General features: G+C 48.1%; 1 protein-coding gene across 6 annotated transcripts in view; it reads left to right on the forward strand.

Moving 5' to 3' along the window:
- The window catches only part of ARAP1 (ArfGAP with RhoGAP domain, ankyrin repeat and PH domain 1), a 196,633-nt gene that overhangs the window by 106,765 nt on the left and 64,858 nt on the right, over positions 1–25,010 (forward strand). For all 6 annotated transcript variants that reach the window (XM_054973345.1, XM_054973346.1, XM_054973344.1 and 3 more), the window contains 4 exons: positions 3,680–3,786; positions 6,726–6,925; positions 10,760–10,845; positions 21,158–21,340. In XM_054973345.1, coding sequence (XP_054829320.1) covers positions 3,680–3,786; positions 6,726–6,925; positions 10,760–10,845; positions 21,158–21,340 — 576 coding nt within the window. The remainder of the gene's footprint in view (positions 1–3,679; positions 3,787–6,725; positions 6,926–10,759; positions 10,846–21,157; positions 21,341–25,010) is intronic.

Raw genomic sequence — 25,010 nt, forward strand, 5'->3', positions numbered from 1 at the left:
CTGAAGATGCCAGCCACAGCTGCTGGCGAAACGTCAGGAACTACAATGCCAAGACCACGGCAAGACAGCCCGGAAAACCCCCAACAACCATTGCAAAGTGTAGCTTTGTACAGCCTCAGTTTGCACTGGGACTTTGCAAAGATGGGGAGATGACTTAGCTTTCCAACTTGCGCTCTTTCTTGTTTTAATTCAGCTCACTCACCCTGCTGTTAGAATTTTTAAAAAGGGCTCATCGAATCCTGGCTGCCAGGTCGCCATGGTACCTAGGAATTCCATTGTGTGGCTAGCATTTTCAGCCACAGTGGTCAGCAGCAATGACCAACAACAGCGCAAAGCTTATTGAACATTTTGTTTCAGAATGTTTTGTTCTGTGACATAAAAATAAATATGCCTGAAGTTCCGGTCATTGCTTGTTTATATGTCAGCTTAACTTTGCAGCCTTCAGTGGTGGTAGATGTGAATTCATTTCTTAACCTTTGTTTTCTTATACTCGCTCCAATATTTAATTAAGACAAGGTTTTTTTTAAGTAAGAATTTTTCCTTATTTAAACTATAAACAGTAAACATAAAAGCTATAAACAGAAGATAAAAAAGACAACATTCTATTAAAAAACCACACTAACAATACATGTAAATATAAAATAACAAACAAGTAGCTAATAATAATAGAGAAAAAATACAGTTTAAAAAATAAGAAAAGAAAAAGACTAAAACTAGACGGGAAATGATGTTATCACACAGGCTCATGAGCAGAGCTTTTTTTCAGGGGGAACGTGGGGGAACGGAGTTCCGGCACCTCTTGAAAATGGTCACATGGCCGGTGGCCCCGCCCCCTGATCTCCAGACAGAGGGGAGTTTCGATTGCCCTCCGTGCCGCTGGAGCGGCATGGAGGGCAATCTCAACTCCCCTCTGTCTGGAGATCAGGGGGCGGGGCCACCGGCCATGTGACCATTTTCTCCGAGGGCAACCCACTGAGTTCCACCACCTCTTTCCCCCCCCCAAAAAGCCCTGCTCATGAGCATGTGCCCTTCACACTGGGCTGATTTGGGGCCTAAATGGGCCTGATTTGGCTCATCTGAAGCCCAGGTTGGCCCAGTGCAAAGCGCAGGAGTCCTGTTGGGGCTGTGCGATGATGTTACTCCCAGGAATGACGTCGTTGCACTGCCCCGGGAATGCACCCAGGAGGTCCGTTCCCTTGGCCTTTACCCCCCACTGGCCAGGTGAGGGGGGGCAGAGAGTGGGAGAGAGGGATCCCCCGCCCCCACCGGGGTAATGCCAGCCCTAAAATTGGGTGTGCTGGGAAGAAGTCTGGAGTCCTTCTTGGCAATATGGAAGAGGTAGGCCTTGACTGACTGCATCTCCAGTCATGATGGTGAGAACAGCGGGCATGGCCAGTGCGCTGGTGGCTTGAGGCAAAATTTGGAGCCGTTCTGAGATGCAGTGTTGTTCTCCAGCCATTTCTGATGTAAAAAAAAAGATGACAAGGTTTGCTAGAATTGTATTAATTAAAAGTCACTCAACATCCCAAGTGGTTTTGAGCTGCCCAGTCCTTCCTCATGGGAATGTGTGTTTTGTGGAGCAATTCAGTTTAGTTTAGTTTAGTTTATTCGGTGTTTAACCCGCCCTCCCTGCAAGTGGGCTCAGTACGGGGTACAACAATCATAAATAAAAAATTTTACAATAAAATTCAGCAATTAAAATCATATATACACAAAACCCTCAGACATTCTTGCCCCCAGCATACAAAGAGGAGGGAGGGAGACAGATGAGACGGAGACTGGTGAGAAACTCAGTGCTGGACCTGGCGCTGGCCTCAACCGTATGCCTGGTGGGACATCTCCATCTTGCCGGCCTGCCGAAATGATACAAGATCTGGGCGGACCCTGGTGCCTTCAGACAGAGAGTTCCACCAGGTTGGGGCCAGGACCGAAAAGGCCCTGGCCCTGGTCGAGGCCAAACGAGCCTCCCTGGGGCCAGGGATCACCAGCAAGTTCTTACCCGCTGAATGAAGCGCTCTCCAGGGCACACACGGGGAGAGACGGTCCCTCAGGGGTGCTGGTCCCAATCCGTTTAGGGCTTTAAAGGTTAAAACCAACACCTTGAAATGGATCCGGAATTCCACGGGGAGCCAGTGAAGCTTCTGTAGGATTGGTGTCACATGTGTCCTGTATGGAACACCCACCAGGACACGAGCAGCAGCGTTCCGGACCCCTTGTAGTTTCTGGGTCAGACCCCTGCATAGAGCGAGTTACGGTAGTCCAGCCTGGAGGTGACCGTTGCACGGATCACTGTTGTTAGGTCCTGGGCTGAGAGATGGGGCAAGCTGCCTGGCCTGCCGCAGATGGAAAAAAGCAGTCCGGGCAACAGGCGCGACTTGGGCCTCCATAGACAGGGAGGAATCCAAGATCACGCCAAGACTCCTAACCGATGAGATGGGCGCCAACGGGGCCCCCCCAAAGGCTGGGAGATGGAACCCCACATCCGACAGCCCACGGCCCAAGTACAGGACCTCCGTCTTTGCAGGGTTCAGCTTCAGTCTGCTCTGCTTCACCCAACCAGACACGGCCTCCAAAGCTCTCAGAAGGGCATCTGGGGCAGAGCCAGGTCGGCCGCCCATCAACAGATACAACTGGGTGTCATCCGCACCCAGTTGTACCAGTAGCTCAAAGGGGCTCAAAGCCCCTTTGAGCTACTGGTGGATTTGTGTGCAACAGAGGATGGCGTTGGGATTGGAGAAAGAAGAGGCAGGAGTTGGATTTCTAAGAGCTAAGCTACAAGTGACGAATGACACTTACCTGGCAAGTGAACAGACTCACGTGTATTCCTCCCTGTTCACTTGCCATTCACTTGCGCTCTACTTGATCAAGTGGAAAGCAAGTGAATGGCAAGTGAACAGGGAGGGATACACGTGAGTCTGTTCATTTGCCAGGCAAGTGTCAATCGTCACTTGTAGCTTGGCCCTGAGACACCCAGTTTTTTTAGTTTAATGAAAATCAAAGGTGCTTTTCTGTAAGGGTTGTGTGAACGTGTTTGGAAGCAGATCCCAGCGTGGTTTATTGCTCCTGCGGCTTGCATGACTGCTTGCTCCTCAACCTCAAGGTTTGTGCCACCAAGAAAGAACCTGTTTGCGAGCAGCTGTAGCTTTCCTTTTGATACTGCTTGCAACCCACACGTCCGTGGTTCCCAGTGACACTGAGCATTGCCCTTGCGCTGGGGAGCTGCCACGTCCTTATGACTTACCATCAACTCCCAGTGAACCTGCCAGACCTTTATGGTCATCTTCCAAGGCATTCCTTTGCCACCTAGAGGGTCAGCTAGAGGGTCGGCAACCCGAGACAGGGCCTTCTCAGCTGTGGCACCAAAATTGTGAGATTCTCTCCCCAGGGAGATTCACCTGTCTATCATTATCTTCCTCTAGTGGGTGAAGACCTTTTTGTTTCAGGTGGCATTCTCTCATTGACCCTCCTTCTTGTTGTTATATGCATATTATTTTTCGTGATGGTCGTTAATGTTTGCTAACCATTTGTCATGCGGAGGGCCTTACTTGTATGGAAAGATAGGATAACAATGAATGAATACACATCCTTATTCGGCCAGAGCCCAGAGAGACCATGGGCAAACTCTAGGATCCTGTCGTTGTCCGCTAACCCCCTTCTGGCCTTCTTGTGTTTGGCTCAGGAGTTTCGCTTGGGGATCGGGATCACTTACATCGAGATGAATGTGGGAAATGTCAAGGATGTGGACAGGAGAGGCTTCGACCTGACAACCCCATACCGGATCTTCAGGTGAGAGGGGCACCCTGGGGGCTGGAGGCCTTCCCAGTCTCATCTGCTCCCCTGGGCAACCACGGCATGTGCAAGACTCCGTGCCCACCTGTTTCCTACCATACTACCTGCCATGCCCATGTGGCTTGCACACATTCTTCCTACTGCAATGACCCTTCATTTCCCTGGTCCTTTTCATCTTAGACAACAAAACAATCAAAAGGACTAGTCTCAACAATCTGAAAATACAAGGGAACTGCAGGTCCTAAAAGACCACACTAACAATATAGAATTTTATTGTTCAAAGTGCTAGTGCAAAGTGAATTTTTTTTCAATAACTTATAATCTACTCCATGCATAGGTATTCAGACCCAGTGCTCAATAGTCCAATATAACAGTTCCAATTCCTAAATGATGATAGGCAACAAGAGTACTGAATTCATATGATGCAATGTCCAATATGAAATCTGTTGTTTCTTCTTCTGTAGGCTTATGAATTCAGTACTCTTGTTGCCTATCACCTTTTAATCTTAGAGACGGTTCTCAAGCAGCTGATGTATGATGATAGAATCATAGGGTTGGAAGGGACCTCCAGGGTCATCTAGTCCAACCCCCTTCACAATGCAAGAAATTCACAACTACCTTCCCCCCCCACACCCCCAGTGATCCCTGCTCCATGCCCAGAAGATGGCAAAACATTATCAGGATCTCTAACCAAACTGGCCTGGGAAAATTGCTACCTGACCTCGAGGTGGTGATTGACCTCACCTTGGGCACGTAAGAAGGCCATGAGAACTAAGAACGGATGTAACCCTTCTTGCTGTCCCTTTCATGATCTTTCTCACCCCACCATGCAGTGAGTCCAGCTGCAGATACAGTTTAGGGTTTTGTAAAAATTGGGTGAGGTATAACGTTAAGAGCAATCTCTGTGCATACTCAGGCTTTGTAAACTTCACCCCCCCCACACACACACACCAGAGTTTGTGTGGCTCTTGGATTTTCTTACTTTACTTTTCTCCCTGATTGAGCCTCAAAAGGGCTTACAAAAAACACTAACACAGTTTAAGCAACCAGTATAAATAAACAAAATAAAACCACAACTTGCATTTATAGGGCCATTCTAAACAGAGTTACACATGTCTAAAAGCCAAATAAAAGAGACGAATTACACAAGGAGGAGCACGTGGAAGGAGTCGCAAAGTTAGCCGGGAAGCTGAGTTTTAAAAGAGATCGGACGGCGCTGTAAATTTCCCCCCTCTACAGGGCCAGGGAAGATCACTCCTGACAAGGTTTGTTAATTTCCTCTTTGCCCCCTGGAGGCTCTGTCAGTTTCACCTCCCCTCCTAGGAGGTGAAGAGGAAATGAACAAGCCCTCTGAGCAGCCATCTTCCCTGGCTCTGTAGAGAGTGGACGTTGACAAAGCCTTCCGATCCCTTTTAAAACTCAGCTTCCTGGCTAACATTGCGACTCCCTTCACGTGAGCGTCCTCGTGTAATTCGTCTCTTGTAGCTTAGCTCTAAGCCTGTTGGCTTCAGTGGACTTAGATGCGCTTCAGTCTGCTTAGGATTGTACTGTTAAACAGTATCCTGGGCTGGGCTGTTCCCTCAAGGACATGGGTTATGAGCCACAGCCTAAGATCCAGGAGCTTTTTGGGATTTAAGAGGGAAATGGAAGCTCCGCCTGGGTCCTATGAAGCTGCAGCCCTCTACCCAGCATTCCCCTTGGCACAGCAACCCTAAAGGGCATGCAGTGGCCATGAATGCCAGAGCACAAAATGAGGGGGGAGGCAGTGGAGATGCAGCCAGGGCATCTGGGAGGGTAACTTTGGGCTGCGGGTAAGCGGGGGTTGGGGAGAATCGAGTTTATCCTTTTCTTCTTGGCCATGCGGGTCCCTCTTTTGTCCTATTGTATTAACGTTTTAAAATCCCAGTCTATCCCAAGGGCACAGCATGGCTTGCAATATCAGCTCGTCCAGAATGCAGCAGCACGCGTCCTTACCGGAACGCCAATTTGAGCTCACTTTCATCCTGTGCTGTGCCAGCTGCACTGGCTCCCGGTGGAGTTCTGGATCCGGTTCAAAGTGTTAACCTTGGAGTTTAGAGCCCTTCACGGACTGGGACCTGCATGCCTGCGGGACCGCCTCTTCCGTTACGTCCCCTGCAGGGTGTTGCGCTCTGCAGACAAGCAACTCCTGGTGGTCCCTGGCCCGAAGGGCATCCGTCTGGCCTCAACCAGGGCCAGGGCTTTTTCTGCCCTGGCCCCGGCCTGGTGGAACGCTCTCCCGCTGGAGATCCGGGCCCTGCGGGACCTGTTACAGTTTCACAGGGTCTGTAAAACAGAGATGTTCCGCCGGGCCTTAAAGACCAACACGTATTTTGGCCAGTTGTATAAGCTTTCACAAACAGGGCGCTTTTTTTGTGGCAGTCTTCTCATAAGTTGTAATCTTCCGTGCTGGCCCAATTCTCTCAACCAGAGGAAGAGTGAGTGGACCCATAGGAACAGTCTAGTGGGGCTCTGTAGAAGGAAGGGGGACTGGTGGAAATTGGAGCGACCTTATATATATGCGAACCAGACCCGTCCACCTTTTTAAAAAGCTTTGTTCATGAGTCAAAGTTGACCTCATTAAATATGAAAGTATCTGGGTATCTAATAAAGGGCATCTGTCAGAGTGAGCTTTAATTCGTGACAGCTTGTACTCTGAAAGGTTTTGTTGGTCTTTAAGTTGCTACCGGGCTTGAATATAAGTTCAAAATCCCAAATGACATTCAGCCATACTCTAGCAATTCTTTAACAGAGACCTTTTAAGGGAAAATCTAGATTTTTGGAAAAAGCAGCAAAGGAAAGCTGGTGCCCCCAATTTTGACCCCCCCCCCATCCTCCCAGGCTTCTCTCTGCCCCTGGATTCCCCTTGCCGATATTTCCGCTGAACCGCCGCGGTTGCTGCTGCTTCTGTCTCTTAGCTTTGCTGCCGAATCTGACCAGGAGAAGGACGAGTGGGTGGAGGCCATGCAGAACTCCATCGCTGAGGCTCTCTCCAACTCTGAGGTGGCCGAGCGGATCTGGACAGTGGAGGGAAACTGCTTCTGTGCGGATTGCGGGGCCCCGAAACCCGAGTGGGGCTCCATTAACCTCTGCGTGGTTATCTGCAAGCGGTGCGCAGGTACGGACGTCTTGGCGAGACGGGAAGAGCAATCTTGGTTTGACTTGGTGCAGGGCAGGCTGTGGGGTGTGGAGAAGTCCTCCCTAGAGGACAGGCAACTTGTCCCTTACCTGTCAACCTGTGACTTAACTACAGTGATCCAAGCAATGGTCATCTCTAGGCTAGATTACTGCAACTCGCTCTACGCGGGGCTGCCCTGGAGCCTGACCCGGAGATTACAGTTGGTACAAAATGCAGCGGTGCGTATTATTACAAGAGTGCCAAATAAGGCGCATATAACACTGTTCTTATGTGAGCTGCATTGGTTGCCAGTGGAGTACCGGATAAGAGTCAAGGTTCTGGTATTGACCTATAAGGCCCTGTGTGTACTGGGACCAGCGTATCTACAGGGCCGTCTCTCCCCATATATACCCCAGGGGACACTCTGGTCAGGGGACAAACAGCTGTTGGCCCCTGGCCCCAAGGAGGCCCGCCTAGCCTTGACTAGAGCCAGGGCCTTTTCGGTCCTGGCTCCCACCTGGTGGAACACTCTGTCTGCTGAGATCAGAGCCCGGCAGGACCTACTATCTTTTCACTGGGCCAGCAAGACAGAGTTGTTCTGCCAGGCATATGGCTGAGGCTGGGCCTCCGCTGGCCTGAAAAAAGGGGTGTATAAAATCTTAACCCTCCCTGCGAAGGCTGTCCACCATCCTGTTTTAAATGTGCTGTTTTTGAATGAATTCTTAATTGTATTTTTAATATGTTGGTATCCGCCCTGAGCCCGCTTGTGGGGAGGGCGGAATACAAATTTGGAATAAATAAATAAATAAATAAATAAATAAATAAATAAATAAATAAATAAATAAATAAATAAATAAATAGAGGGCTTGGTCCAGGAGAAATCCATCTCGCCCAGTGCTCCACGCCCTTGACGTCAGCATGAATTGTCCGGGAGAGCGATTGCCTGCTCCATGATTACTGTTGCTATTTCACATACAAACATGCTCTAGAAAAGTAGACATCCCTAAGAAGAGCTGTGCAGGATTAGATCAAAGGTCTGTGTAGCCTCCAGCCAAGCAGATGTGTCCTGCATCTGGCATGGAGGTTCATTTTAGCCATCAGGACTGAGCCACTGACGGACTTATCCTCCGTGTCGTGGAAAGCCATTTACGACAGCAGCAATTACAACTCCTTGTGCCAGTGAGTTCTATAAGTTAACTGTATAGTAAAGAGTCCAGTAGCACCTTTAAGACTAACCAACTTTATTGTGGCATAAGCTTTCGAGAACCACAGCTCTCTTCATCAGATGCATCAGCTTTCGAGAACCACAGGTCTCTTCTGGTGTCTGACGAAGAGAGCTGTGGCTCTCAAAAGCTTATGCTGCAATAAAGTTGGTTAGTCTTGAAGGTGCTACTGGACTCTTTGCTATTTTGCTACTACAGACTAACACAGCAAACTCCTCTGCATCCTATGTATTGCATGATGAACTTCCTCTTGTCTTTCTTCAGTCTATCGCCCCTGAAATTCATTTGGGTGCTTACAAATTCTAATGTTATTGGAGAGGAAGGAAATACAGCTGCATTATTTTATAAACCTCTGTTGCGCCTGGCCTTACGCATCTTAGGCCTAAGATCCATATATGGGTTGCAAGGAAGGGTGAAGGAAATCTTGTCCTGGAACACCGGGAATTTATGTCGTGGAGCTATATTTCACGCTGCTGAATTTGAATCTTGGATCTTGTGATTTTACTGTTTTATTTACTGTATTTATTTGTATGCTGCAATCCGCCCCGAGCCCGCTTGCAGGGAGGGCGGACTATAAATTTAATAAATAAATTTGGGGATGCCAGAGTCGAAAAAGAACAGGAAAAAAAGATTAAATATAGAGATCTGGCAATAGAAACCATCCGACTACGGATGAAGAACAGTAGTCCCCATTGTCATCGGGGCGCTGGGATCTATTTTGAAATACTTCACAACTTATGTGGAAAAACTGCAGCTCTCTGATATAACACCTACAGAACTGCAAAAGATGGTGTTACTTGGAACAGCGTACATTTTACACGGATACCTGGCTGATACTTAGGTCTCTGGTGAAAACTTGTATCAGCTCAGCAAGGCCAATCAGTGATAATGTGCGATCTTTATTCATTATTGATTGTGTTGTGTGAACAACAACAACAACAACAACAACAATAACAACAATCTCTGAATGAAGGCCCCCCACTCCAATGCTTTAAACACCCTGCTTGAGCTTTTTCCAGCACGGCTTTGTTCTTTTTGAGATATGTTGAGCCGAACGGCACACATAATCCGAAAGCAGCTATCGAAAGGCATGGAGAGGCCTCTGTTTTATTTCCACTTTCCAGTTTAGCGTTTCCTTTCGTGGCCACCACAGGCTCCGTTTGTTTTCACTGAGGTATCCACCGTGACCCCAACTGACCATTCAGACACCATTTACATGTATTCTCCCTCACACCAATACACACAACTTTGTTTATACTTTACCCTGAATTTCATTTGACTTTTTTGGGGTCAAAATCATCCAGTTCATGGAGATCCTTTGCAGACTACTGTCTCATAATTCTGACTCTAAACACAAGCGAGAGGGGTGGATCGGCCCCCAGGACTTCTCCCAGTGGGCCAGGCCAGGAGTGAGAAGGGCTTGCCCAGGGCATCACCTGGCCTGCCCGTGTGAGATGGTGCCCATCCCAACAAGGGACACTCCCAGTCCACCCAAGCCCTTTACAGGGCTTGGGAAAAGGTGGCCCACTTGGCAGGCAGGCTGCTTCTCCATCCCAATCTCCTTGGGAGGGTGAGCCAGGCCAGGCCAGGGGCAGGGTCTTTTTCTCTGGCCGTTTTCCCATCCCAGTCCACCTCTGGTGGGTGACATAGTTAAAAGATGATGGTTGTTCAAAAAAGTGCTTTTTCAACCCATTAGAAGGAGTAGTAGAGTCAGCAGGTCAATGAATGTTCATTGAGCCGGTTCGGTGTGGTGGTTAAGAGCCGCAGGACTCTAATCTGGAGAGCCGGGTTTGATTCCCCACTCCTCCGCTTGGAGCCAACTGGGTGACCTTGGGTCAGTCACAGCTCTCTCAGAGCTCTCTCAACCCCACCCACCTCACAGGGTGATTGTTGTGGGGATAATAATAATAATAACACAGCGCTCTGACTGGGTGTTAAGTTGTTAAGTATATAAATCGAATGTTGTTGTTGTTTTTGTTATTCCAAGTACTTTCCGCCTTCTGGGGAAGACAGACTGCTCTTGTTCCCAATTTGCAGGCTGGAGAACTGAGGGTTTCATGTGGAACTGCAGCCCGAGGTGGCAAAGAGCCTCTGGCCAAGATTGTTTCCCCCCCGCATTGTGCTATGGGAGCTGCTGCAGTCTCTGCCCTTCCCTGGGAGCCACGACCTCCCTCTGTCTCAGGCCTGCCAAGGGACCCCTCTGCAGCCAGCCCGGTGTGGAGTGCAGCCTCACCGGTCTCCCAGTAGGAAGAGGGAGCTGTTGAACAGAGCACCATGGCTGTGTCTCAGGCAGGCTGTCTGACTCTTCCTGGATCCTGCCCAGTGTGTACCTTGAGCCCCTCCCCTTCCTCAGCTACACAACCCCACATTCCAGCTGTCCCCCTGACTTTATTTGTTCCTCCAAACCTCCCTGCTGTTGCAGAGTTTGTGTGCCTGCTCGTTTGGAAAAGATCTATCACTGACCCTGGAAAAGACAGGAGTCCGTCAGACTGACCCTTCGCAGTCTCGTGTTACTGCCAAGCATTTCTCTTGCTGCATACGTTTTTTGGCTGAGAAATTGGAGCCCAAGGCTGTGCAAGGACATGCGTGTGTGTTTTGTTTCCCTGCACAGGAGAACACCGTGGGCTGGGGCCCAGCGTCACCAAAGTGCGGAGCCTGAAGATGGACAGAAAAGTCTGGACGGAGGAGCTGATAGAGGTACTAGAGGGGGGGAAGGTGGAGAGAAGGGAGGTGGGGTGATGCCCCCTGGAAGCGCTTCTGTCTTAGAGAAATGCTGCAATGGTAGAAAGCAACATGCTGTTGTGAGCAGCAAAAGGGAAGGCCCCAATCTTAATTTCAACCAATGGGCTGAAATTAAATCAGAAAGAGTTCTCGGCTAAACGTTAGGAAGAACTTCCTGACAGTTGGAGCGGTCCCTCAGTGGAAGAGGCTTCCTCGGGAGGTGGTGGGCTCTCCCTCTTTGGAGGTTTTTAAGCAGAGGCTGGATGGCCACCAGACAGCACTGCTGAGTCTGTGAACCTGGGCAGATCGTGAGAGGGAGGGCAGGAAGGGCCGCATCAGTGCTTAGTTCTTGTGGCCCCTTCTTACATGCCCAGGGTGAGGCCACTTGCTACTTTGGGATCAGATGGCAATTTTCACCAGGCTAGGGATCCTGATGCTGTTTTGCCATCTTCTGGGCATGGAGGAAGGGTCATTGGGTGTGTGTGGCGGAGGGGAGGTAATTGTGAATTTCCTGCATTGTGCGGGGGGTTGGACTAGATGACCCTGGAGGTCCCTTCCCACCTTATGATTCTGTAATCTTGTGCAGTGTGCAGGGCAGTCTATGTTTGCTATGAGTCAAGTCCTGAAGACGCAGTGGCAGCGAAGGACTGGGGGTGAGAAAGAGGTTTCAGTGTTGTATGAGGAATCCATTGGTTAAAAAAAGATCACACTTAAGTGTTTAATATGTGGAGACGTTCAATAGGTGCAATACAATTTTTATTATCAAAAATGTGGGTTGACTTGCAACAAACAACCTCCTCCCTCTTCTTAGGGACGAAAAATGTAGAAATTACATTTTAGGACTCTTAGAAATATAAATATGACCACAGGGGGGTGCTTCTTCACTAGGAAGCTCCAAAGAATTCTGCTGGTCGGAAGCAACATTGTTTTCCCCTCCATCATGCCCTGGATGGCCCAAGCTAAGCCACCCTTTCACCTCCCTGGGCACAAAAACTGCCTAAACATGTACCCCAGATTAACAGAGGGCTGATCAAGAAGCTATCTCAGGCGCACAGAGTCCGCCTGAAGGTGCACGTGGCGGGTGGTCCATGGAGCGCACAGCGCAAATGGAGCCTCTCACTACCTAGGTCCCGTGTCAGGCTGATGTGGGAACCCCCCACCCCCTTCAGTGCGGTGGCTGCTCTACCAGTGGAATAGCCGCTGTCCCGCCACAAGGGACAGCAGTTTTCTGGATCTTGCTGGTTACTGGCCATTTTTGCACTCCGGGTGGCCAAAGGATAAAAACTCCCCCCCCCACCATTCCGTGTTTGTTTGGGGGTGAAATAAGGATTGAAAATCGCATGAGATATTTTTTTTTTATTAAGCTTTTTTTTTTATACTTTTATTTTTATTTTTTTAAACCAAACAAACAAACAAAAACAATGTACAGAAGTAAAATAGAACAACAACAAAGTCTTAGTGAACTATATACAATAAACGTCATGCCAATATAGTTAAAACAAAGACAACTAGCATTTTTTTTCCAATTATTTGATAGTCGTTGCTTCAAATCTGAGTAACAAAAAGTAAATGCTTAGGTGGAGAGTGATTTGTATTGGAAATGAATTCAATGAATGGTAACCATTTTGCAATAAAATCAGTTTCTTTCAAATAGTGTTCACTCTGGTATAATTCGTCATATATTTTTTCTTGTATATAGTGGTCCCATATTTTTTCTAACCATTTTTCTGCTGTGGGAACCGTCTTTGATTTCCAATGTAAAGCTAGCAAGTTCTTAGCTACAACCAAAAGGTTGCTAATTAGATCTTTTCTTATTTGTGGAATTTCAAAAGTATCCCATACATTCAAGAATATGATCTTTGGATCAAGGGGGATTTTGTAGCCCGTTATTTCTTTTATATAACATAATATATCATTCCAAAAAGGTTCTATTCGGGGGCATTCCCACCAGCAATGTTTAAACGTTCCTATATTTCCACACTCTTTCCAGCAGAGCGGAGGATTTGTTTTAGTTATTAGTGAGAGTTTTCTTGGTGTTATGTGCCATCTGTGAATGATTTTGTAATTTTGGATTTGGGAGGTAACTGTCTTAGGTTTTAGAATGTTTGCAGTCCATATTTCTCTCCATTGTTCAGGTGTTAGCTCTATGTTGCAATCTAAGTGCCAATTTGTTTGGCATTTTAGAGTTTTAATTTGGTTGAGAGATAAAAGGATGTTGTATAGTTTAGAAATTAATCCCTTTTGTTTGAGTGATTTGGTATCAAGTAGGAGTTCAAAATCGGTTGCGTTCTTTTTAAGTAATTCTTGTATTTTTATTTGTTGTAGCATGTTTGAGAGTTGAAAATAGGCAAACCAGTGAATCTTGTGTTTTATTTTTTGTTCTAATTCTATTTTGTTTATGATTCCCTTTTTTGTTGTTATATCAATTATGCGGATCATATTTGCTTGGAGCCATATATTTTTAAAGGCTTTAGTTTGCCCTGGAGGGAACCAATGCTGTTCTATAAAAGAAGAGAATCTTGAGAATTGTGGTATGAGTTTGAATCTTGTACGATCCCAGGTATTGATTATTGATTCTAGAAAAGGGTTATTTATTTTGTGGGGTCGATCTTTTTTTGTGTTCCAAAACATATTTTGTATATTGCAATGTTTAAGTTCTGACTCCAAGATTGCGATCCAGTCAGTCTTATTTGCTGTAATTAAAATTTGTAATGTATTGAATAGTCTGGTGGCTGTCTGATAGAGTTCTAGATCAGGGTATTTAAAGCCTCCTTGCTGTTTTCTTAGCTTAAGAGTTTTTATTAAGCTTTTAATAGGAAATGTAGAACTACAATTGCAGGAGAAGAAGAAATAACAAAAAATACAGTAACTTTGTAAGATAGCGAATACAGAAGAGGATTACAGTTAAATCCGCCCTGAGCCTGCTGGAAATGTGGAGAGGGCGGAATAAAAATCAAAAACAAACAAACATTATACAATAATTGCTAATTACAAGAGGAGTTAAATGTCAAAAATAGTTTGATATAAATAGTTTGGAGGAGAGAGATATTTGTTGGCGATAAACTCAAAAAAGGGCCACAATTTTTGCGTAAAAAGATGATTGTTATGTTTTTGTATGTTATATGTTAATTTTTCTAACATAAACTGATCCCAAACTTTTATCAGCCATTGGCCTTTAGTTGGAAGAATTTTCTGGTTCCATCTCAATGCTATCAGCGTTTTGGCCACCACCAATAAACTACCGATTAATTCACGCCTGATTAAATGTATATTTGTATTTTGCCAGAAGTCAAGAAAAATAATCTGTGGATTAAACTGAATTTTATACCCTGTAATACCTTGCATTTGGTTAAGGATTGCTTCCCAGAATGTCATGACTATAGGGCATTGTCACCAGCAATGTGCAAACGAACTGCAGTTTTCCCAGCAGGTTGGTGAGCTGGCATGAGAGATTTTGAATGCAGATAATGCGGAGTGGTGGGGGAGAGGCAGCTGTTAAGGATTTCTGAATTATTAAGCCTTTCTGCAGTATTTTGGGGCACGTTCAAAGCATAGCCGGGTAATCCTTCCAGCACCTTTGTAAGGGAGTCCTCTTCTGTTCTCTCTCTGGTGTACGGGGTGGGGGGACCACCCAGTAAGTTTGAGGCTGAGGTGAGGTTTGCTTGCAGGGTTTCCTAGGCTCATCCGAGGCCCAGACTAGATGCAGCACCGGAGCCTTTTTTGCATGTCTGTAGCAGCCGTGGAGAGCTGGATTGGGTGGGGCCGTGGGCACGAGAAGGAGAAGCAGAATTTAACGCTCCCTTCCCTTACGTTGTGGCCTTGATCGAAATAGCACTCCCCTGGCTTTACCAGTAAAAATCCCCCAAAGGTCCCTTCAGGGGTCTCCCAGCACATTGTGTAGCTTGTCTTGGAGCCACACTGGCTCTCTGCAATATAGTGTACGAGGGCCCAGTTTGCATGCCGTGATCTTTGGTGCATTGTGTCTCCAGTGGAAGCTGCTGCTTGTGTAAGGCCCAGGTTTGTTGTTGATCCGCGGCATGGCCGGGCCTCTTATTCTTTGTCTGCCTCAGAATTTGGCTTTACGGTCCAGTCTGCCACAGAGACCACTCCAGAAGTTGATGGGGTGGGCAGGAAACAAACCCTGCTGGAAACGTTCTTGGCAAGGGGGTGGCCTGAGCTGCCGGCCTGGCCCCGAGCCCCCCTCCCCACCGAGTGTGGCCTCTGGCCTCTGTGTTCTGCCGCCACACCCGTCTCTGCTTCTCATCATCCCTGAACTCCGTCCAGCTCCTTCTTCTCGGCACGTCCGTTTATTTTTGCTTGTTTGAAGATCAGCCTTCAGGAGAGGGGAAACCGTCTTCCTTGTTCTTCCTGGCCAAGGGCATCAAGTTCTCATGCCCTGATACCTCCTGGGTGAAGAGCCCAGACAAGTTGAAGAGGTGAAGCTGAGGTGAAATGCTTTCTTCCCCTTTGCATTTTGGCTGGCTGCACATTTATTTGGGTGTATCTTGACCCCCTCAGTAAAACAGCATACCCTAAAGTATTGCCTGCATCACAAAGTGCGGCAAACATGTCCACGCAAAACTACCCGTCCCACAAAAATACCTACAAGCCATTCCCCTGCTGTCCCCAAACTTGTGTGCTTGAGCCAATTGCCGATGATTCACATGCAAGAATCACTGTGCAAACCCGGACAGTTGTACACAGGATGGCGATTTCCTAAAGGGCCAGCCCCTGCAGAGGTCTGGGAATTGGGTGAACCATAAGGTGGCAGGGCAGCCAAGAACCCGGGAAAGGGGTGGCTGAAGTCGGCAGGCAGGAGGAATGGGGGAACACAACGCAGAGCAGAGGATGAAATCAAGAGCAGATGGAAGCATCTTTAGATCCCGCTGGGCTGACTAGAGACGGGGATGGAGCTGTCAGGCTATGGATGACAGGATATGGCAGACAGGTCTCTGGACCATTGCAACAAGAAATCTAACCTCTTGGTTAAATGGTTTTATTCAGAAATCCAATCTTTTCCATATATATGTCCATAGAATTACTCAGAGGCAAGGAAGCATCTAAGTAGTACATGTATTGTCGAAGGCTTTCACGGCCGGAGAATGATGGTTGTTGTTGTTATACAGCCCGGAAAATCTCTCTGAGAGATCTCTGTCTTTTGGTGCTACACCTCTGAAGATGCCAGCCACAGCTGCTGGCGAAACGTCAGGAACTACAATGCCAGGACCATGGCTATACAGCCCGGAAAATCCACAACAGCCATAAGTAGTACATGGTTCCTTGATAGGATTAGAAACTTGAAGAAAGTACAGCTCTAAATACTCATTTCCCCCCTCCCACTTAGACCACAGGTTTGCGCGGGAAAGGGTCTGGGAATGCATGGAAGTAAACTGTAACATTTCAGACAGTGCAAGGTCACTTCTGTGAGCTTCAAAGAAAAAAGATAAGACAGCCGGGCTCTCAGGCTGCTAGAGAAACAAAAGTGATAGAGCATTTGCAAAAAGAAATCAAGGCACGGCATTAGCAATGGTTACACACATAGAACAATGGCATGGATGTAGGTGGTACAGACATGGTAGGAGCCCTCCTGGAACCTGGCAGAGGAATCGTGCCCCTCCACCCTCCCTTTGGCAGCCTTGCATGCCTTCCAATGCATGAGCCAGGTGACCTCGCATGCATCTCTGCAGCACCCTGCATTTGGCATGCAGTGGGGCCTTTCTGACATTCCAGAGATGGCATCTTCAGCCCACGTGCTTGTCTGCATATCTCAGATCTGAGATTCATTCGCAGCATGTTCCGAATTCAGTCCTGATCTCGTGTGCCGCACCTTAGAGTGGCTCGTGCTGGGGCTTGTTTGGGTCAGGGAACGAGTAAAGCAGGAAGAGAGCCTGGTGGCTTTGAAATCCTGGGCCACATTTGGTAACTGCATAATTTGTCTTGAAGTTGTTCGAAATGTTTTGTGGCCTTTTAGTGACTTCCAAAAGAAGCCGACACGCCTTGCTTTCCCTTCTGCTCAGACATCTTTCGGCAGGGAAAAAATTGGTGGTGCTGCCGTTGGCTCTTTCTTGCCCGTCACCGTTGCCAAGAAGTGTATGCTTCTGGTTTGGCATGTCACTGAACTGAGAAGCATGTCTGGGTCAGATGTGAGGACTCGTAGTCTGAAAAAAGCTGTTTTGCTCCAGCCGAGGGGGTCACAGGAGTAGCTGGCGTGGTCCAGCAGTTGGAGGGTTTGCCTGAAAGTGGGGAAAATGGAGTTCAAATTCCTTTTTGGCCATGGCGTTCACTGTGTGACCTTGGACCAGGTATTCTCTCCCAGCCCATCCAACCTCACAGGGTTGTTGTGAAGATAAAAGTGGAGGGAGAGAACCATGCTAGCAGGGATAAAAATGTAATTGATGGGTCAGAGATGGAAGGGCCGTTTCTCTCCCCTCTTCAGCGCCCCCATAAATTATGAGAGTCTCCCTTTTCACAGCTGTACTGTGACTGATCGCCAGGGGTCATTTCGTAGAAAAAGAGCTGGAGGAACTCATTAGCATTACCCATTAGCATATGCCACACCTCTTGCCATCACTGGAAGTGTGTTATTAACATAACTGATTTGCATATGCCACACCCCCTGACATCACCTATTCTGGCTGTTTTGGACCCAATCCTGGCCATTTAGGGCCGAAATTGGGCCCAAAATGGCAAAAGGGGGCTGAAAATGGCTGAAAAAGGGCCCAAAATGGTCAGGATCGGGCCGCTGCTGAGCGGGAGAGCAATCCACCACCCGTCAGAGGCCCGATCCGGGCCGTTTCGGCCCCAATCCAGGTTGAAACGGGCCCCAAATGGCCAAGAGTCAGGTGGGCGGGGCCACCTGACATGTGACCTCTTTGGGGAACTGCCGGAACTGCGTTCCTGTGCGTTCCCCCTCAAAATGAGCCCTGCTGATAGCCCAAGGGAGCCTGATCTCACCAGATCTCAGAAGCTAAGCAGGGTCAGCCTTGGTTAGTAAGTGGATGGGAGACCTCCAGTGAAGACCAGGGCTGCAGAGGCAGGCAAGGGCAAACCACCTCTGTTAGTCTCTTGCTATGGAAACCCCACCCGGGGTCGCTTGCCATAAGTCAGCTATGACTCGAGGGCACTCTCCACCACCGTCGCTGTGACTGATATCAAGAGCGTGCCAGGTGCTGTATAGAATGTCCATGTGGTGGGGTATCTGCCTGAGGGTGCGATGTCCAAAGAGGACAGAGATGGAGACTGGCACGTGGGGAAGTGGAGCAAGGTGACCTCTGATGGTCAAGCTGGAAGAGCTGCAACGTATTTTGCTGAGAAAGTGACGGCAACCCTTTGGTCTCTTGGAAGTGGGGAGCAACAGCACATGGGGCATAGCCGTTAGGATGGCAGGAGGAGATGGGCAATGAGCACGGAGCAGGAGCTCTTTGCGGTGTCCACGGCTTGGGTGGGCTCGGCACTGCATATGCAAGCAACAGCATGGAGCAGGGGTAGGCAGTCCTGGCAGCCATGCTAAACAGCAGCGTGCCAGACTAGTTTGCTGTGCCCGGCAGCATTCTTGCAGGGGTGTAGTCGAACAAGGCAGTCTCAGTCCCCTGCTGTAGAGCAACCGGGGTTGAAAATGAGACTTCGAAGTGTGGTGGTTCATAGAGTGTAAGGACCAGATGTTTCTTTGGGAATTAAGAAAGCAAGAATCCTGCACGCTGACCTTTCGGAAGAGACCCAGTTTTACTCCCCCGCCAAAAGGAAGCAATATGTAGAACGTGCATTTGGCCAAGTCCTATTCTGATCTCTCCGCTTTTTGCTGGTTTGCACGCCAATGTCTTTGCAGGAGAAAGTTGCCACGTTTTCACCCGTCAGGCCCCCCAAAGTGGCCTGTCCTTGGCGCCTAGGATCTCTAGGCTGTAGGGAGGGGTGATAGATGTGGAGGACAGAGAGGGACACAAAGTGAATCTAGGGAAGATCAAGCGTGCTTAGCTTGGAAGCGGTTTACATGCCCCCCAAAGAATTCCCAGTATATGGCTTTGCATCAGGTCTGTCTCTTTTGTGCAACCCGTTTACTCTACAGAAATGTATTTATTTTTATTTTATTTATGCCATTTATAGTCCTCCTTTCTCACTGAGACTCAAGAGTAGAAAAAATACTGAAGCAGAACATAATCAATTCTAGGACTAACATTAGACAACATGGAGCACTGGTGGTACATAGGAGGACATATTTAAAGCAGCAGATAATATGTAAGGCAATATAGTGATGAAGACTATGGTCCCTATCTCATTAGCGAAGCATCTGAGACCCCTTCTCTACAATACAGCCCTCCCATTTGAGTAAAAATCCTTTTTGAATAGTTCAGTTTTGCATGGTTTATGAATAGCCAGGAGAGTGGGGGCTCTTCTGACTTCCTCAGGCAGGTCATTCCACAGGATAGGGGCCACCACAGAGAAAGCCTGTGTGTGGGCTGCTGCTGACTTCACCCGTGTGCAGCCTGGTACCTGCAGGAGACCCTGTTCAGATGAGCAAAGCTGCCGTGGAGGAACATAGGGAGGGAGGCGGTCCCGTAGGTATGCCGGACCAAAGCTGTGAAGAACTTTGATCGGGTGAGAATTCCTTCTGTGCTGGAGATGTCCCGCCACAGCGGCAGTGCTTTGAATGGGCCATGAGCTCTGTGGAAAGGCTGGGCCTCATTTGAGCTTCAGAGACGGGTTTCAGTTGGGATTAATTCTCTCCTTTTCACATTTGATGTGCTTGCTAGTGACCTAGAAAAACAGACCAACTGGAGGGGCTGCTAAAATTGGCTGTTGAAATGCCAGCCAGTAGGCCAGTGGTAGCCAGCTGGGGGGGGCAGTTGAAGGTCACAGCAAAAGCCTCCATACCATCCAGCACAGCAAAGACAGTGGTTGAGGAAGGGCAGGACACAGGTGCCTCTCTTGTGGCTGAGACACTGAACCTCGCATCTCAATAACTTCGTCTTTATTTTTCTGAAAAGTTTGTTGCATCACAACGTTTTGGAGCATGTAACAAAATTATAAAACCACATTAATTTTCCCTTGCAGAGCGGCTTTTATCGCCACCTAAACAGCTCAAGCCAAATCTCGTTGGTTGTTTTATGTTGGGTTTCAATTAAGAATTTTTAATGTTTTATGTTTTTATTCTATTTTATTTTGTAAGCCACCTCAGGCAGAATCCTGGGAGAGCCAACGTAAATATTCTCTAAATAAATAAACAAGTATATCCAGCTCTCTGAATCCACCGCCGTGTCTGCAGTCATTCCTCCTGATAATGGGTTGTGTGTATACTACGATTCTGTGGGAATTTAGGGAAAAAACAGCAAAAAAAGTTGGGGGCAGCAGCAGATTTCGAGCTATCGTGGCTGCAAAGATGTGTTTGGAAGCTCTGTTGGCAGGTGAAATAAGGCTTCTCGTGTTTGGGGGGCAGAGTGGAGCTTGAGTGCTCCCCTCCCCAGAATTTAGAAAGGTCGGAGAATTCAGGTTTTTCACTGCACAAATTCTGGATTCTGGATACACCATGTCCCTACTTCTGTTTTGCTTCCTGAATAGGAAGTTTTTGCTGTGCTGTTCCAGGAATGGTTGCCCGAAAGACACGCAAGAATTTTGGACTGGGGGCAAGCCTTGGTTAGTAATGGGATGAGAGACCACCAAGGATTTCCAGGGTCATTACACAGAAGCAGGCAGTGGCAAATGCCTCTGTTAGTCTCTTGCTTTGAAAACCCTGTGGAAGCTCCCTAAATCTGCTATGAACTCGATGACACTTTACACAGACATCATATATAGACCAAGATGGGTAGCCGTGTTAGTCTGTAGCAGTAGAGAAGGGCAAGAGTCCCGTAGCACCTATAAGACTAAGAAAATTTGTGGTAGGGTATGAGCTTTCGTGAGTCACAGCTCACTTTTTATCTGAAGAAGTGAGCTGCGACTCAAGAAAGCTCATACCCTACCGCAAATTGTGTCAGTCGTATAGGTGCTACGGGACTCTTGCTCTTTTCTATTATCTTACATAGACATTGGCAGATCCCAGCCTGTTAAGAAGCAATACGTGTTTGTCTTTAAAAGTGGGGGAAATCAAGGCAGAGCAGGAGTAATCCAAGAGCAATCGTCTTGCTGGCCAGAAAACTCAACCCTCAGAACTATGCCTGTGGGGCTCGTATGTGCCAGAGCGTGGAAGAGGCTCCTAGAGAGCTTAAGCAGAGGAGAGAGAATATGAGTTGCATGGTATGATTTTGATGCGAGGAAATGAAATTCCACGCTCATATTTCCGTGGTGTTTGCATTCTCAGCTCTTCCTCCAGGTTGGCAACGCCGTAGCCAACAAGTTCTGGGCTGCCAACGTGCCCCCCAGCGAAGCCATCCATGCCACGAGTGGGAGTCAGGAGAGACGGCGCTTCCTTGTTGCCAAGTACAGGGAAGGCAAGTATCGGCGGTATCACACTCTCTTCGGGAACCAAGAGGAACTCAACAAGGTTGGTTGCTGGACGGGAAGCGAGAACCAAGGAGGGATTAGAGTGGTCATTTTGGATTGGCAGATCCACTGGCGATGATGGGTGGCTAGAGGAAGGGCGAAGCCTTTTCAGTTTATGGCTTCGGCTGCCTGAGCCACGTCTGGTTCCAGTCAATCTGCAGAAATGGTGGCATTTCCTTCTGATACGAGAAGCCTTCCATCCCCAAGTGGTGTGCAAACAGCTGCAAATTCTGGCCCCCTTCTGTAAATTACAAAAATCCGGTAAATTCCGGCCCCCTTCTGTAAATTACAAAAATCCGGTAAATGTACATAAATTGTACATGATGTCTCTGGACACGTGCAGAGGATCTTTTGCTCAGTTCTACGGTTGAGCCACCTTGGATGTAAATTAGAGAGGCAGATGTACGAATGTATGAATAATAGCAATAATAATGAGACAGTTGCAAAGAGCTGGACTACTTGGAACGCGCCATATACTAAGGTGATACCTCACTGACTGCTAGATTAGTGAATTACATCTGAGTCAGAGTGTCTCTACAGAACATGCCTCGGGCTGTGTTTGTCAAGTGTAGGGAGATGCAATGTTAGCCAGGAAGAGTAGTTTAAAAAGACAGAGCCTGCGGAGATCGCTCCTCAGAGGGTTTGTTAATTTTATCTTCGCCTCCCCGAAGGCTCTGTCAGTTTCACCTCTCCAGTCTAAAACTGTGTGGGATCCCAACCAGAGGGCAGCCAGGAATGGAAATGGGCTGAAACTGCCTTCCAGAGCTGGGTCTGGACCTGGAGAGGTTCTAATGGGCTGAGGTTTCCCTTCTGTCATTTCACAGCCCTTTCACACAGCTCTAGTGTATAGCAAAGCCTTTGCCCTGCTGCCACCTCTGTCTTTTAAAACTACCCTTTGCAGCTAACATTACATCTCCTGACACGTGTTCTTCGCATGTCACATGTCTCATGTAGAGAGATTCTCAATGAAGGACCAAAAAGTTCCCATTCAAACACCTGGTGGACTGCGATAACATCACTTAAATGAGTTTACACAGTTGATTTGTTAAATAAGGAAATGATACCAGGAGGTGAGAAAACCCCATAATTCTTCCACGCTTTCTTGTTCCTAAAAATGCTCATCACAAGTGGGGAAATAGAAGTAGGGCTACGTAAAAGCCTTCCGTTTCTACATGTGAGGAGGAAACCAGTTCTTCCTTGCTTGGCCTGTTGGTGGCCGTGTCCTGTTGAAGTTAAAAAGCTGACCTCTGCTGAGTCCTTGCCCACATGTCAGTGGCTGAGAATCAGCACTCTGCTGGTTCGAATCCCACTGCTGTCACCAGCTCGGTAGGGTGGCCTTGAGTCAGCCACTCCTCTCAGCCCAGCTCCCCAGCTGTATTGTGGGGATAATAATAACACTAACTTGTTCACTGCTCTGGGTGAGGCACTAATCTGTCTAGAAGAGCGATATATGTGCAGTTGTTGTTGTTGTTATCCTGGTGAGTAAATCCTTCCAGGCCAGTTGACACACACAGTCACGAGTCTCAGCTCCCATTGTTTGCCAAAAATGACTTACGTTTTTAAAAAGTTTTGCATTTATATAAAGTCCAAGATGGGCAGCTATGTTAGTCTCTCTGTAGCAGTAGAAAAGAGCAAGAGTCCAGTAGCTGAGCTGTGACTCACAAAAGCTCATACCCTACCTCCAATGTTGTTAGTCTTAGAGGCACTACTGGACTCTTGCATATAAATTCCAATTAGCCTGGGAATTACTTTGCAGGTCATGTAGTGGCGGGAGTTGACTGACTATCAGGTCCAACCCGTTTCTGGCCCTCCGTAACTGAGCTGGGACCGGCAACAGCTCTCCAGGCTGGAGAAAGGGCCTGAGTTCCTTTTAACAGGAGCTGCTGTTGCTTGAAGCGGAAGTTTGTGCAAAGCCCCGGCTCCACTGCCCTTTGATTTAGGACTTGGGGGACAAAATCTGCTTGGGGTAACCCCACTGAAAAAGAGGCCAAAGAGCCTTGATGGCTTGAATAAACCCCAGTCATGTACGGTTGCAGCGGCCCTAAAGCTGCACCTTTATTGTGCAGAGGCTGGTTTGCAAAAATGCACAACTGACTGAACAAATTAGCAGGGGGAGGCAGTTATTTCACGGTGATTTTTTCGCTTCTCTGGCCTGACCAACAAGTGTGGCTGCAGAGCCAGTTCCTGGGGGCGTTTTTAGTCCAGTCTTGGGGCCAAGAGAGTTGGGGTTCACGGGCCATTTGCAGGGAGATCCATTTTACACCAGTGGGGGCTTAGCAGCCCCACCCCTGCAATCCCTCCTCTGCCTGACTTCAGGGAGCAGTCCGGAAACTGTAAAGGAGAGCACGCAAGGAGACTGGAAGCATTCTAGGGCTGCCTGAGAGCTGATTGGTTGTGGCGGTGGGATTTTGCAAGATGCTTTTAAGTAAGAGAGTCTGGCTATTATGCTCTGGGTGTGGCTAGTACCAGGGGACCAGCTATTGCAGCCTGGAATGTCCAGCCCACGTGCTTTATAGCAAAGAGAAAGTCAGTGGGCGGAATGCTGCAAACGCAGCTGTTTGGCCTCTTCCTTCCCTTCTTTTCTATGGGGTTTCCATGGGACTACTTAGGACTAACTTGGATGCCAGGTTGCGGAAGGGACGCCATCGCTACCAGATCGGATGGCCATTGATCTCCCTTCAAGGGAACTTTGGGAGACCGCAGTCCTGTTAAGAGGCGCTGAGGAGGGGTGGAGCTGATACTTTCCTGGCCGTGAGCTAGAGGGGAGGCACCTTAGAGGAGTTTTAGAAGAATTTCAAGGCAGGGAGGGATTGGTGGAATGCCTTGAGCTCTTTCCGGAGAAGGAGGGAAATGAAAGGGGTTTAAGCAAATACTTTTCCCCAGCAATGCAGCAAGTGGCATTTGGGGTCCTAGGAAAAGCCGTTTCCTTGCTGTTGATGGGGAAAAAACAAACGTACCTCTAGATTCCCTTCCCCAACCAAATTGCTGACTGCAGTCAGGGAGAAGCGCAGTGAAGTCGTCTTGGAGAGGATCCACCCTCCGTTAGAGAGAGGACGCAGACCAGGCATTTGGGACTGATGCGGGCCAGTCCGGGAAGCCTTTATGAGGCTATGAGAGTGAGCATGTGGTCTCGGTCGTTCAGACATCAGCCTGGATTGTATGGTCACAAGTGGATTCTGTGGCAGGGCTTGTCCTCCGTATGGAAGAAACGCAGCCCTGCTATGGCTGAGCAGAAACGTATCCTAACATTGCGGCCCTGGGAGCAGCCAGCCTGCACGTTCTGTGACCACAGGTGGGTTGAATGCAGGTCACTGACAAGATTTTCCAGGGGACGAGTTTTCAAGCATCAACGCGCCCTTCTTCACTTCCGAGGAGGAACGGAGATCCCTGAGGATATAAAGGCACAATGGAGCTTGATTAGAGCAGAAATGAGTGTCTGCTACAGATGCTAATTTCTGCTCTAATCAAGCTGCATTGTGCCTTTGCAGCCTGAGTCCCTTCTTTGGAGCACCTCCCATGCATGAGGTATAAAGGCTCAGGGATCTCTCCCCCCTGTAACTGAAGAAGGGAGCTTTAACTCTTGAGAGCTTATGCCCGGAACATCTTGTTGATTTCTAAGCTCTCCAGTCCTGCTGTTCTACTCCCAAGCACCGAAGCTGCCTGAAACAACC

This window comes from Eublepharis macularius, chromosome 3, assembly GCF_028583425.1.
Source record: "Eublepharis macularius isolate TG4126 chromosome 3, MPM_Emac_v1.0, whole genome shotgun sequence".
Classification (NCBI taxonomy): Eukaryota; Metazoa; Chordata; class Lepidosauria; order Squamata; family Eublepharidae; genus Eublepharis; species Eublepharis macularius.